The following is a 14,844-nucleotide window of genomic DNA, read 5'->3' on the forward strand; positions in this document are numbered from 1 at the left end:
AGAGTAGTAAAACCTGCTCACCATATCGAGAAAATACACTCCTACATTAGGCATGGCTTGTAATCTGAATTCACGTGGCACTTATAAATGTTCACCACATTCCTCCCGATTAACTTGTGCTTGGAACATTTATGATCACAGCAGCCCAGGAGCTTGAAGACACTGGCTCTTTGGACAGGTTGCCAGTGGCCTAGAAAGAGATTGATGTGGGAAGAGAAGACAGTGTGCTGTTATTTCTCCTCCTGTGCAACAGGAATTGATTTCTGAGCTGCCCAAGATGGATTGATGATACAGTTCTAATTAAATGGGAGATGGGCGACATACCAATTTAATAACTAAAAAAAAAAAAAATCAACTGAACCTCTAGCCAGAACTAGGACCACTTTGAAGATGATCACATAACTTTATTTTCTCCTACAATTTTATTTCCTCCTGCCTGCCTCTTTCTTTCTTTCTTTCTTTCTTTCTTTCTTTCTTTCTTTCTTTCTTTCTTTCTTTCTTTCTTTCTTTCTCTCTCTCTCTCTCTTTCTTTCTTCCTTCCTTTCTTTCTTTCCTTCTTTCCATCCATCCATCCATCCATCCATCCATCCATCCATCCATCCATCCATCCATCCATCCATCTATCTATCTATCTATCTATCTATCTATCTATCTATCTGATTTATGTGCTGTCCATCTTGTCCATATCAAGCTTCGTTTCTAGCTTTTATTTTGGCTGCAGAAATAAAAAGGATAGGTGATAAGCAGAGGTTCTGTGGGACTCTAAACATACATGACTTCCTGCCCAATCACTTTGAAGCTCAGATTGACTGGCCGGCCAAGTGTCCTTAATGTGGCTCAGATTGCTTCCTAAAGAGTCTGCCTCTGTAGCCAGTCAAGGTGTATCAGATGTTCCAATGCCAGCCTAATGGAACATGGTTAAAGTCTGTGCTGTGCATGAACAAACTCCAGAAGAAATGATAATCATAGAAACAGACACAAAATAGGCAGAGCCTCTGTTAATGTAGGCTTTGATTTATTCAGATCTGCTTACAACAATTTTGCCATCAAGTTTTGAAATAGATTGATGTAGTTATCACCTGCATTTGTATAAGCCAACAGGAAATTGTTTGTTTGTGGGGGTGGAGGGGAAAGTGGGTCTTCTTTAGGAATGAGTATATAAAATTGGTTATAACATAAAACCATGCAACTTCATTCTGTCCCTTGTTCATTGCCAGTTGTTTTGTTTTCTCCATATTTCATTCAAGGAGAAATTAGATTTAGTTTCAAGTGCAAGCTGAAAGTTATTTTAGTAAATGGAACTTTCTCACAAAATGGAAACTCATAAAAATCAATTGAGTAATCAATGCACACTATTTAGCCATTTATAAAACAATGGAGGTTGGACGCCTTGTTTTTTTTTAAATCAACAAGAAGTGGTCACATTCGAGAGAAAACCAATATGAAAATAGTGCTGGATTTTCTGTATAGGTACTTTTATAGAGGTCTTTGATTAATCATTATATAAGACGAATGTATGTATGTATGTATGTATGTATGTATGTATGTATGTATGTATGTATGTATATGACAATTGTGCATAATGAATTTTGTTGCAATTCCAATTTTTGTGATCCCATTTATAGGTCTGGAATAATTTTTGAACCAATAAAGCAATTGTATTATTTTTAATCAGCATTTTGTCCATAAAAGCCATTTAAAATCTACCCATGTGGTTCTCTGATTCTAGTCATTAAACATACTTGGGAAAAGTACTTGCAGAGTGGTTGCATACAGATGTTATTAGGTGGGGGGAAACTGCTTCCTAACTGATTCTGAATGATGATTTTTGTTAAGGGAGGGAGGATCTGTGTGTGTGTGTGTGTGTGTGTGTGTGTGTGTGTGTTGGCTCATCCTAACCCACAGGGTCATTGCTGTGGGAGATAATGGAGAAGCGAGTATCATGTACCTTATCTTGAACTCCTGGAGGAAAGACAGAATGCAGTCACTGTTGGGGAGCAGAATTAAGTGCCATTAATTGGTATGGATTCTTAGGGAGAGCCCTGGTGGAACACTGGTTAAAGTACAGTATTGCAGACTAACTCTGCCCCTAGCCTGGAGTTTGATCATGCTGTGGCTCGAGGTTGACTCAGCCTTCTATACTTCCGTGGTTGGTTAAATGAGGACCCAGATTGTTGGGGGCAATATGTAAATAAACCCTACATTTTAAACCATCTTGAGAGTGCTGCAAAGTGCTATAGGGCACTATAGAAGCTTAAATGCTACTGCTAATGGAAACATAGATATTTTCCATGATGATCTCTCTCCAACCAGTGCTTCATACATCATCCAATGGTGTAGGAAATAATGTGATATGGGGGGGAAGTTGCACAACTGCGTATGAATAATTTACACAACTGCTACAGTATATTTCATCTGAAAAGGACCAATTTTCTTGGCCATGATCAAGGAAATCATTGTTTGATTGTGGCCCTCTCTATTTCTGTTCTTACTCTTCTCCATGGTGGGCTGCTAGATTATTTCAATTCTTAAATTCTTAAAGCAGAGAGAGAAACAGAAACCGCAGTAGTGAAAATGAGGATATTTTTTTAGATAAGTGCCACTTTGTCAGGCTTGATTTACCAATTTAACCTATCCACCTCACTTCTTTGAAAATACCAATTCCCCTTATTTTGAGCAAATCTCAGTGTAGGGTGTAGGGCCAATGACTTGGGGGCAAGCCCCCTCCTCTGAAAGAGACTATTAAGCATGCTGTGAAAAAAATATGAGCAGAGTATTTATTTATGATTAAACATGGGAACAGGATTGGAAAAGATTGGAAATATTAAACCTATAGCCAAGATTTTTCTTAGGGATCATTTGTATTCTTTTCTTTTTGTTGCATTATCCACAGCTTTGTAACTCAAGATGAGAAGTTGTGGAAAAGATACTTGCTCCCCCCCATCCTTAGTAGTTGTTGCTTCAACATCTCCTATGCACTAGACAGTGGTGGGATTCAATTTTTTTTACTACCAGTTCTGTGGGCGTGGCTTGGTGGACGTGGCAGGGGAAGGATATTGTAAAATCTCCATTTCCTCCTGATCAGCTGGGAGTTGGGAGGCAGAGAATAGATGGGGGCGGAGCCAGTCAGAGGTGGTATTTACTGATTCTCTGAATGACTCAGAATTTCCGCTACGGGTTCTCCAGAACTGGTCAGAACCTGCTGAATACCACCTCTGGCACTAGATTAGAATAAGGGGAAAGGAAAATGATGAATATGATTTATATAATCATACTATTCATAATATTTATTATTTACAGGCTCCTTCTATCATGTGTGGCAACATTCAAATTAGGGTTCTAAATGTGAGCTGTGGTTGAAAATACTATTTTGGGTATTTTAAGAGTTGCTTCACACATTTTCATACATTGTACAGAGAAAGGATCCCTTTATAGAAATATAGAGCTTGGTTCCTAATGCACCAAAAATATCTGAATTAGTTGAGTTTTTTACATTATTTTTGAGCAAGAAAATTCTATTAGGATTCAGTGATTTCCAAGGGGGAATAAGGTGGAATCTTTCCTTAGTAGGATGAGAGCTTACCAGGAAATTTGAGGACTATTGGACAGACAGACAGACAGGCAGGCAGGCAGGCAGGCAGGCAGATAAATAAATAATCCTGGAAGAGGACAGTGGTAGAACCACGTCTCTATTGTTCCCCAAAAGCCTAGATGTCCATTTAATTGAGGGAGGTTTTTTAACCTTGTAGCAGAGATGGGATCCTACCAGTTCGGACCAATTCGGCTGAGTAGGTAGTAATCCGGCCTGCCATGCTCCCGAACTGGTTCTCTCTGCTCCACCGTAGGCACCGCCATCTTGTTTCTGCATGTGCAGAAGCATTTTTTTAGTGCTGCACATGTACGTGTAGTGCACATCAAGCTCGCACGCATGCATAGCAGCAGCAAACTTGCACACACATGTAGCGCGCATCAAGCGCACGCACGTGCGCGGCATGTCTCTGAACGAACAGACAGTAGCAGCAGTTGGAACCCACCACTGCCTTGCAGTGAAATAAACTATTAATGAATGCCATCAAGACTAATCCAAAAGTATTAGGTGATCAAAGCAAGATAATTTGTCCTTTCACCTACTTGTAAATATAACGCAGACAGTTTTATTTATAGGACAGGCATTTGAATTAAAAGAAAACAAGAAAAGGAAACATTTAAGTTCCACAAGTTAGGGTCAACCTTTTCACTGATCCTCTGAATGGTACTGAGTGACAATTTCTCTTTGCAGGTAGAGTTGGTTTGTATCCCAAATGAAGAGGACAGAATTTTCATTCATAATATAGGCTATGTTGCCTTTGCATTCCTTCGCATGCCCCCATGCTCCTCAGAACAGATCCCTCCAGATCAGGCATGAAATCCGCTTACCTTCGCTCACGTGCAGCGCTTCTGCACATGCGCACAGTGTCCGTGATGACGTCTGGACAGGTGGGTGGAGCCTCCCGCCACCGTCACTATCGGTTCGCCCAAACTGGGGTGAACTGGCAGAATACCACCTCTGCTCCAGATATTGTTGTTGTTGTTGTTTATTAGTTTTGTATGCCACCCACTCCTGAAGGACTCTGGGCGGCATACAAGATATAGTTTGAGGGGTTGCAAAAGGGTGGGATTGGAGAAGCAAATTAATAGATCCTTGTGGAAATTTCCAACAAGATCCAGCATACCTTAGGAAACTATTCATTTTGCCACGGATTCTCAAATTGTTGCACTCAAATTTTTAGATAGAAACTTTGAAAAGTCTAAGAAACAATAAGAACGAAAAAGAGTACATGCAGGAGACAAGGGAAGGAAATTCGACTAAATCTTGTTTACATTAATACCACCCTCTATTCCTCTCCATATCTTTCTATCCTTGCAAATCATCCTTGCTTCAACCATATCCATATACTTCTGTTTTTTAGACTTCTCATCTCTGTCTTTCTAAAGACCTCTTAAATCCATCCAGCCACAACTATTTGTACATATGGTACATTACATGGTGATATATTATTTGTTTACAATAAACTCTTTTTGAACATTTTCACAATCATAAAATGTAGGGACTGTTTATCTGGACCTGCATCTGAAATTGCGGTTGCTTATGCTGTGTAGATAAAAAGAATTATACATTTGTTTGTTTCTCAGTGATTGAATTTGCTTACAAGTCTGTTGGCACTACTCTTGAATTAGCTAATGGAAGGAGTGCATTGCAGTTGGTTTTTTCCTCAAGAGACAAATCTCATACGTTAAATTTGATTCAGAAGAGATTGATTTGGGGGAAGAATATATGTGTATAATGTTTCCCTTGCTTGCTATTTTTTTCTTCTGAAATTCCTTCCTCTTGAGGCTTTTACTCTTTTGAGTTCCAGCCTATGTTTATTTTGCAAATGTGGGTCCAGGTATCCTGGGGATTAAGTTTAGCTAGGATTGGAAGTTGTGCCGCAGTGGTTAAGTACTCTTTCCTTTCCACCCCCTCTCTCATGCAAATAACCCCTCCCATTCTGCGAAGAAGTCAGGTCTATAGATTTTCAGTAATATTTGTTGCTGTAGTGTAATATGTAATTCTCACCTTTGTAGCGGTATTTATCTATTTCACTGTTTCTTTCAATCAAGCAAATTTATATATCCATGTCACAAATGTGTCTCTCTTGGTAATTCATGGAAAATATGATGCTGCTTAAAAAATATTACAGGTAGTCCTTGACTTACAACAGTTCATTTTGTGATTGTTCAAAGTTACCAACAGCACTGAAAAAAGTGACTTATAACCATTTTTTGCACTTATGACTGTAACAGCATCCCCATGGTCATGTGTTCAAAATTCAGATGCTTGGCCATTGACTCATATTTATGATGGTTGCAGCGTCCTGGGGTCATGTGATCACCCTTTGCAACCTTCTGACAAGCAAAGTCAGTGGGGAAGCCAAATTCTCTTGACAACTGTGTTACTAATTTAACAACTGCAGAGATTCACTTAACAACTGTGGCAAGAAAGGTTGTAAAATGGGGCAAAACTCACTCAACAAATATTTCACTTAGCAACAGAAATTTTGGGCTCGGTTGTGGTCCTAGGCTGAGGACTACGAGTATTCTATCATACAGACTTTTTTAAAAAGTTGAAAAAACTGTAGGAGGGCACTAGTATGTATAAGCTTACTCCTTTGTTTAATGTTAATTTATACAAATTTCAGAAATGTAGCTGCAAATTTTGCTGGCACTCCAAAAGGACAAAAAAATTCATGATTAGCATATAAACAACAGCAATAAATGAAATTTGGACTGCCTTCCCTTCTTTAGTATACCCCCTTGCCTAATTGGTTAATGTATCTATCTCAGACCTGGATTCACAGCCTCTAAAATGGGCTAATTCCATTTGCCTCATTTCAGATTCACCTTATGATCTTTGCATTAGAGGAGGGTAACATTTTTTTCAAGGCAAGAAGTCCCATTGGGGATTTGAGTAGGATGCCAGTGGCCCTGTTCTAAAATGTAGTGAGTTTATAAAAAATAAAAAAAAGAATTTCATTTTTCATCATGAACTGGTGTTAAGTTTAAAATGAGTATTTCATTCTGTCCCCCTGTGTCTCATTAAAAATGACAATACAGTGACAACTCCTGGAGATCTCTGAGAATGAGGTGTAGTTTTTTCCTAGTAGGTCTGTTCTTGTCTGTTCCAGTTTGCTGTTTCTGAATTGTGTGCATTTCAAACGTGTTTCTTGATGGCAACTGCTTCTTGTTTCGATACATTTGGAAGTTGTTCCTTGTGCTTTTCCAGAAAGGATACCTGCTTCACTTTTGCCTTTGCTTAATTCTTGCTAGCATAAAGCTTTGCCTATACTATTCCTTGCCAAGTCAAAAAAGCAGAAAAGTATATTTTTCATTTCTTCCAAAGTTATTCTCATTATTTTATTGGCGCTTTATTGTAATTGTAATTCAAATGTGGTACTTGGAAAAAAAAAACCAGGGGGTATCATATTTTAATTAGTCACCGTGTCAAAGGAGAGCTACATTAATTATTGGAAATCACGCCATCCAGATGGTTTTAATTTTCACAGCAGGGAACTGACATCTTTTTAAGGTGATACTTTTCAAATTAAAATCAGCCTGGGTATTACTCATACTTGTTTTAGTTTAAGAGTGAGGTGATGTATCTTGTAGTTTTGAAACTGCCCAGCTTTCCTTGGAGTATTTTGGAGTGGAGAGGTACACATGCATTTTAAAAGAGGCCGAGCCATTTGCTTTAACATGATTGAAATTGACAATTTGGCTGCAGAGAATGGAGGATGGGAGGTAGACAATCTTTTTGTCATTAGGATTTGTTATTGAATCTACAGGACAGAGTTTGCCAGAAATTGTTTTTATCTGACAGTCAACCTTATATACATAGCTAAAAAAAAAAGAGGTGAAGGATTGAATTCCCTGAGCATTTGACCTATAACTGCAGCAACACTGGAAGACAGAAGCAGCAAAGTTAACGTGCAGTTATGTTGGCCCACAGGCAATTTTTCCTCACACTGGGTTAATCCATTGGCTTTCCCTGCCCAGTGTTATCTGTTTTGACTGGCAGCAGCTCTCTTGGATCCCAGAAAGGTATCTTTCTCACAACTCTTTGGCAAAGCTGTTTCCCTGTTCCTTATGGGTCTTTCTTACCATCTCTGCTAACATCTTCCTCGCAGGCATTTTTTTTTAAACCAAGGAACACCTGCTGTCTCTTTTCCAAAGCATCTGTTCATAGCTCTCTGTGAAACTGCTGAGCCTGGTTCCAGGAACTTGGCTCACTGCACTTCTCTGCAGTCAAGGTGGCCTGCTTTCAGCTTAGAACCATGATGTGAATAAGTTGCCCTGTGTTTCGTCTTTGATCAGCTTTAATTTAGGGTTTGAGTTTGGTCTGGTCAGATGAGGTTAACTTATTTATTCTAAATATGCAGCACAAGGCTTCTTGGAATCAACGGACTTAAATTAAGAACATACCTATCAGTTTTTATTACTTGCCCTTATTTGTTTCCACCACCACAAATGCTCTTTTGAAATGATAGGAAGATTATTTTAAAACCTCCAGAAAGATTTTCATGCGGTTGGCAGATTCTTTTTCCAAAGATGGATCTTCCCATTGCTAAAATTGTGTTATGCATAAACAAGATGGAGTTATAAAAAAGCTCAGAGAGAAGTCAGGGTATGTAAAAAGTGTGTGTGTGGGGGAACTCTTAAGGAAAAGTATAGGAAACTCTTTACCCAACTAAAAAGGCCTGAAACTTGCTGCCTCGTTTTTGGTGGGAAGAGGTGCAAAGAAGAGAAATGTATGGAATAAATGGAAAGAAGGCAAGTTTGGGTGGCTGGAACATCTCACAATACATTATTTTGCTGCAGGTGTCACGTGCCACACTCTGTTTGGGCATGATCTCTACTATTGTGAGCTGCGATTGGCATCATATTCTTTTTACTTTTGAGGCCACAATGATGACCTGCCCGCTGTTGTTTTAATGCATGCATTTCAGTGCAGGATAAAACATGGACTCATTTGCTTTGAAAGAAATAATAAAATGGGTAAGGACACTCAAGGAATGTATCTTCCATCTTTGATGTATTAGGACCATGATGGCAAACCTATGTCACATGTGCCGGAAGTGTCACACAGAACCATCTCTCCGGGCACACCAGTCATTGCCCATTGCTCTTCTGGGTTCAGGCATGCACATGCATGCCATCTACATGGTCTTCATGCATCCATGCATGACAGAAACCAGAAGACCAGGCGACTGGCACGCATGCGCATGCCGAAAATGAAAGGCCAGCTTCCTGGTGCCCACAAGCCTGCCAGGGAATTGCTTTTCCTGTTTCTGGAGCTCCCACACGTGCACAGCAGGGAGCTGTTCTTCCAGTTTCTGGTGCTTCCCCCCCCCCCCGCACACGATCCCGTTTCGGCACTTGGTGCCAAAAAGGTTCGCCAACACTATTATTAGGATAATGTGTGGCAAGGGGAAAAACCTAATATGGAGAATTTTCAGAGAACATTCAGCCAAGCAGACATCTTTTGTTCTAGTGCGGTAAGAAAATCATCCCAAAAACTTTCTTGGACAATATCTTTTGAGGAATCTCAGCTTGGCTTTAGTTGGTACCCTTCTAGATGGTGAGAAGGGGGAGAGTTATTGGAAGCCCTGACTTCCTTTCAAAAGATTTGCTGCACCATTATTTGAGATGCCAGTTCTTGCCAGCAGTTATTGTCCCATCTCACAATGCTATGGTGGCAGGACCATCTTTCTTACTAATCTAATGCTTTATTTGCTCCCACGCAAAGTAGCAGTAGAAATGTAGTTGTAGCAACTCATCTTCCTGCACCTTTCCCCCCTTTTTTTCTTGATTTACCTGGATTGGATTGAATTGGGGAGGGAAGGGGGATTGTGATTGTGACATAAAGTACAATCTGGAATCAGTAACATCCAGTTGCCCCCTGAAATTTGAAAGGAAGTGAGTTTTTTGTTTTTGTTTTGTGTGAAACTGATGCTGTTCTCATTTCTATGGTGTTCTTTTGATCAGAGTTGTCAGCCTGTCTTTTTGTCCAAAAATACTCAACCCCCCCCACACCCCAATTATGTATCCCAGTGTGAGTTTTCCTTATGATATACTGTATAATGGATCACTTATGAAAGCTGTTGTGCTCGTTTTGAACTGCATGCCTCCAGTCATATAGCAATGATACTCTGTCTCTGAATTGGAGACCATATAAGAAGTCATCTTCTTCATTCACTCTATGACCAGTCTGGTAAATGCTTGTAATTTCTCCCCCTTTTTTCTTTTTTCCTTCTTCTTCCTCTTCCTTTACAAGCCCAGCTTCTAGTGGAAACAGACACATTTGGCAGTCAAGTCCGGATCAAAGGGAGAGAGACAGACTTTTACCTTTGCATGAACAGGAAAGGCAAGCTAGTAGGGAAGGTAAGTGTTTTCTATTAATTCATTTGTAATATGAGTGTTACCTTTAGCAGTGACTGTGAACTCCCATAATGATGTGTTCTGAACTTTGCCTGTCAGCCCCAAATGAAAAGCAGGATTTGAGGAATGTGGAATTCTTCAAGCATTCATGCTTTTACTTAAAAACAGAAAAAAAAGAAGAAGAAGAAAATCCTAACTCATAAAATTAAGTACTGTGGCTAACCACTGGGGTTTTATTACTGATTTCTCTGCGTACATGCAGGTTTCCATTTTACAGATGCATAAATTGTTAAAAGATGTGCTTCTCTTGTTCTTTCTCCAAAACAATTGGGAGTTTGCATTACGTGATAGAAATCTCTCTTACCTTGGTGGTTTAAACAGGCAGAAACAGAAACAGAAACAGAAAACTGCAGAAACATGTTAAGTTGTTAGACAATGGGGCATCACTCTTAAAATAAGAACAGTTTAAAATGAAATGGTATTATAGTCTTTAGATCTTATTGGGGATAGATTTGTGCTTCTTAGATTACCAGAATATTTCATTACCTTTGATCTTCATAAACAAACAGTAGAAGCATGCAATGAAGTATGTGACATTTGCCTATGCCTCTTAGCTGCTAGCTTTAGATTAAAATGAATCAATTACTTTTGAGGGGTGGGAGTTCCCCGTGACCCGTCAAAACCGCGCTCGACTAAACCGCGCCCGATTAAACCGCGTCGCTGACGTCATCAACAGGGCGACAACAGCCAGCACGGAGAAAGAAGGGCGCTTTAAATAGCACTTTGAAAGCAAGCCGATTCAACTTAAGGTAAGGGTTAGGTTTAGGGTTAGGTTTAGGGTTAGGTTTAGGGTTAGGTTTAGGGTTAGGTTAAGGGTTAGGGTTAGGTTTAGGGTTAGGTTAAGGGTTAGGATTAGGTTTAGGGTTAGGTTAAGGGTTAGGTTTAGGGTTAGGTTTAGGGTTTGGGTTAGGTTTAGGGTTAGGGTTAGGGTTAGGGTTAGGATTAGGTTTAGGGGGGTTAGGTTTAGGTTTAGGGGTTAATTTTAGGTTTAGGGTTTACAGCGTGCTTCTGTCTCCGCGCTGTTGTTGCCTTTTTGATGACGTCAGCGACGCGGTTTAGTCGGACGCGGTTTAGTCGAGCGTGGTTTTGTGGTGGAACCGGAGTTCCCACCCATGTTCGCTCTGTTGGTTTGTTTGGGTCACATTTTTGGCACGATTGGAGTATGACAAGGCAGGCAACAGGCAAATCCAGACTCTAGATATTTTCAAAAGGATCTTCCCTGCCTCCCTTCCAAAATTAATTCTTACACTGGCATCAGATTTTTTTTCTGGGGGGTGAGGGTGGTGGGAGACAGTGTGAATTTAGTTTAGAGAAAATAGAGTTATATGTCTGGAAGCCACATTTTCAGATAAAAACCAGGTGCAGAAAGATACATTATTGAGTTTTAAGCAAACTTCTTTGTGTCTTGACTTACAACAGTTCATTAAGTGACTGCTCGATGTTACAACGGCTCTAGAAAAAGTGACGTGACCATTTTTTTCACACCCCACAACCATTGCAGCATCCCCATGGTCGCATGATCAAAATTCAGGTGCTTGGCAACTGGTTCATATTTATGACAGGTGTAGTGTCCTAGGGTCATGTGATCACCTTTTGTGACCTTCTGACAAGCAAAGTCAATGGGGAAGCCAGATTCACTTAACAACCAAGTTACTAACTGAACAACTGCAGTGAATACCTTAATAGCTGTGGCAAGAAACATCATAAAATTGGGAAAAACCTACTTAACAAATATCTCACAACATAAATTTGGGGGTCAATTGTGGTCATAAATTGAGCATATATTTTTTTACTAAAAACTGGCAAGGAACACTTTTATTCACAACAGCAAATTCTTTAATCTGATAAAAGAGGTATTACTAGATCAGGAGACCAGCATTAGCAACAGATATAGTACAGTATAGTGATTACTATAGGATTAGAGATCCAGCTTCAAATCGACATTCAGCCAAGTGGAAATCTTCCAATATTTACTGGGTCACAACCTGATCTACTTCGCGAGGATGCTGTAGGGATAGAGAGGAAAAGAAATAAATCCGTATACTGCCCGATTTTCTTGCACAAATGGAAAAATATAAATTAATAAAAATAATAGGAATTATTTGAAACACCATTTCTATCCTGTTATCCAAACTATTATTAGATTATGATTAATAAAGATTCATACTTTGTTTGATTTACAAAACACCTCATGCATTATAATTCTTCCAACAGTCCTTAAAAATGGATCTATATTGCTACTTATTCCAGTATTTCAGATGGAATTGGGGAAGAATGCCACTAAGAAGGACTTGACTAATGACATGTAACAAGAGTACACGAGAGGTGAAACTTGGATCAGGAACTTCTAAAGTTGCAGTTTTATAAATCACTGGGCTGTACCAGAGCTCCTCTGTCCCAACTGGTGCTATTACCTTACCATTTCTTATTCTTTTATTTTCATATGTAAAACCAGAAAAGAAATATCCATCCTAGGCAAACAGCTGGGCTGCAATAATTGCCTAAAGTCATTGGGAGCCAGGCAGCAAATATATTGAATATATTATGGTTGGCACAGTCAGCCAGATGTTTAGACTGGATTTGGCATTGGTATCCACCTACTGAGTAGGTGGATACCATAGGCATATGTTGTTCTTTGATGGTATTAAAGGTATTATCATGGGATGCAAGCTGTTCCAAGTGAAACTGCCTTTTACAAAGCACTGGTGCTGATTTTGTCAATGCTGATGGTGTTCAAGTGGTGTTCCAGATGTTCTGGGATTGCGTTCAAGGTGCCTGTTAATATTGATATTACCTCTGCTTTCTTTTGCCAGAGTTGTTCTAGTTTATTTGCAGATCTTTGTATTTTGTAATTTTTTCTCTATTTTTTTCTGTTCTATTTTTCTGTCCCCAGGTCTACTATATATAGTAAACTTCCCTCGCTCTCTCTCTCTCTCTCTCTCCCTCTCCCTCTCCCTGTCTCTGTCTCTGTCTCTGTCTCTCTGTCTCTCTGTCTCTCTGTCTCTCCCTCTCCCTGTCTCTGTCTCTGTCTCTCTGTCTCTCTGTCTCTCTCTCTGTCTCTCTCTCTGTCTCTCTCTCTGTCTCTCTCTATACACACACACACACACACACACACACACACACACACACAGGTATATATGCATATGTATCTATGCACATAGACACAGTCATGTGAAAAACTAAGTACAATATACCCTCTTTGAGTTCTATGGTTTTATGCATCAGGACATAGTAAAAATCATCTGGTCCTTGGCAGTTCTTAAAAATAGGTGAATACCTCATATGAACAACACATGACATATTACATCATGCCACTATTTTACAAAAAGAAAGCCAAAATGGAGAAGCCATGTGTGAAAGACTAACAGCATCAACTGCTTCTTCTAAGACAAGGGTGTCAAACTCACAACATCACATTGTCATCATGTGACATATCACTTTTCCCCTTTGCTAAACCAGGGGTGGCCATGGCCAACGTGTGACATGTCCAGCCTACAGGTTTGACACCACTGTTCTAAGATCATTGCTAATCTTTGGTATTGTGTTAACACACACCTCAATGTGGGAGACCAGCAAACTTCTAAAACTTCAGCTTTTATAGAAGTACTCACACTTGCTGATGGTCAATTGATCAAGGCCACTTCATTAGCAGCACCTGGCTGCTATTTAGCCTCTTCATACCTGTGGAAGCAGTAGGGGTATATTTATTTTTCACACATGGCTTCTCCATTTTGGCTTTCTATTTGTAAAATAAATGATGATGTCATGTAATATGTCATGTATTATTAATCTGAGGTTGTATTTACCTACTTTTAAGAACTGCTAAGAACCAAATGATTTTTACTATGTCCTGATACATAAAACTAGAGCACTCAAAGAGGATGTAGTTGACTTTTTCACATGACTGTAGGTGTGTGTATCCAGAGTTTTGCTTGAGTCCAGTCCACTGTTCCAGCTGTGTGTCTAATGCCTGGATTTGCCCAAGCATTAATTGTTTTTTCTCCATTGACTTTGAAATTTATGATTTTTCTTTACTTTAATGATGTGTTCACTTCTTACTTTCTTTTCGACTTCAGTGTGTTTGATGTTGTCAGCTTGATGGATGCCCAGGTATTTGTAGTGATTGTCTTCATTCAGACTCTTGATGTTATTTTATAAGGCATCTTGATTCCTTCAGTTTTTACCATCTCCCCCTCCCGCCGTTTATGGTGAGGGTGGCACATTTGTCCAGTCCAAACTCCATTGGAATATCTTGGCTGTATAGTTGGACAGTGTGGAGCAGCACTTCTATATCAGATGGTATTTATCCAAAAAGCTTTAGATTGTCCATATAAATGAAGTCCTGTTAATATATAAACTTACTCACTAGTCAGGAAGACAAGAGGAGATGTGAATTTTAATCCAGCCCATCAATGCTACTGGTTGGAAGATGTTGATTCAGATGCCTCCATGACTTTTGATAGCTTTCGAAAGGGAAACAAATTATTTTTCATTCAAACTTTATTTTAATCAAGTGAACAGATTTTGTTTTTTTCATAGATTTCTTCGATTTTTTTTAAAATGGTGTTTGACCACCAATCTTTGTTTGCATGTGTGTGTCTATAACCTCATTGTAAAACATCACATTTGCATCTTATCCTATCCTTCCTTTACTTGTCCCAATTCCTAACAATTCCAACAAATAGATTGGCATGACAAATTGGGAAACTCTGCAGGTAGTCCTCAACTTATGACCACAATTGGGACCTGAATTTCCACTGCTCAGCAAGGCTAAGTAGGTTGTGCTCAATGTTACCTTTTTGCTACACTTGTTGAATGAATCAATGCAGT

The 14,844-nt window shown here is 39.4% G+C and overlaps 1 protein-coding gene across 1 annotated transcript in view; it reads left to right on the forward strand.

The window, feature by feature from the left end:
- The window catches only part of FGF18 (fibroblast growth factor 18), a 139,223-nt gene that overhangs the window by 101,619 nt on the left and 22,760 nt on the right, over positions 1-14,844 (forward strand). The window contains exon 4 of the mRNA XM_087715162.1: positions 9,851-9,957. Coding sequence (XP_087571288.1) covers positions 9,851-9,957 — 107 coding nt within the window. The remainder of the gene's footprint in view (positions 1-9,850; positions 9,958-14,844) is intronic.

This window comes from Thamnophis sirtalis, unplaced genomic scaffold (genome assembly GCF_051295495.1).
Source record: "Thamnophis sirtalis isolate CommonGarterSnake01/CBP01778 unplaced genomic scaffold, rThaSir2_p1.2 scaffold_5, whole genome shotgun sequence".
NCBI lineage: Eukaryota > Metazoa > Chordata > Lepidosauria > Squamata > Natricidae > Thamnophis > Thamnophis sirtalis.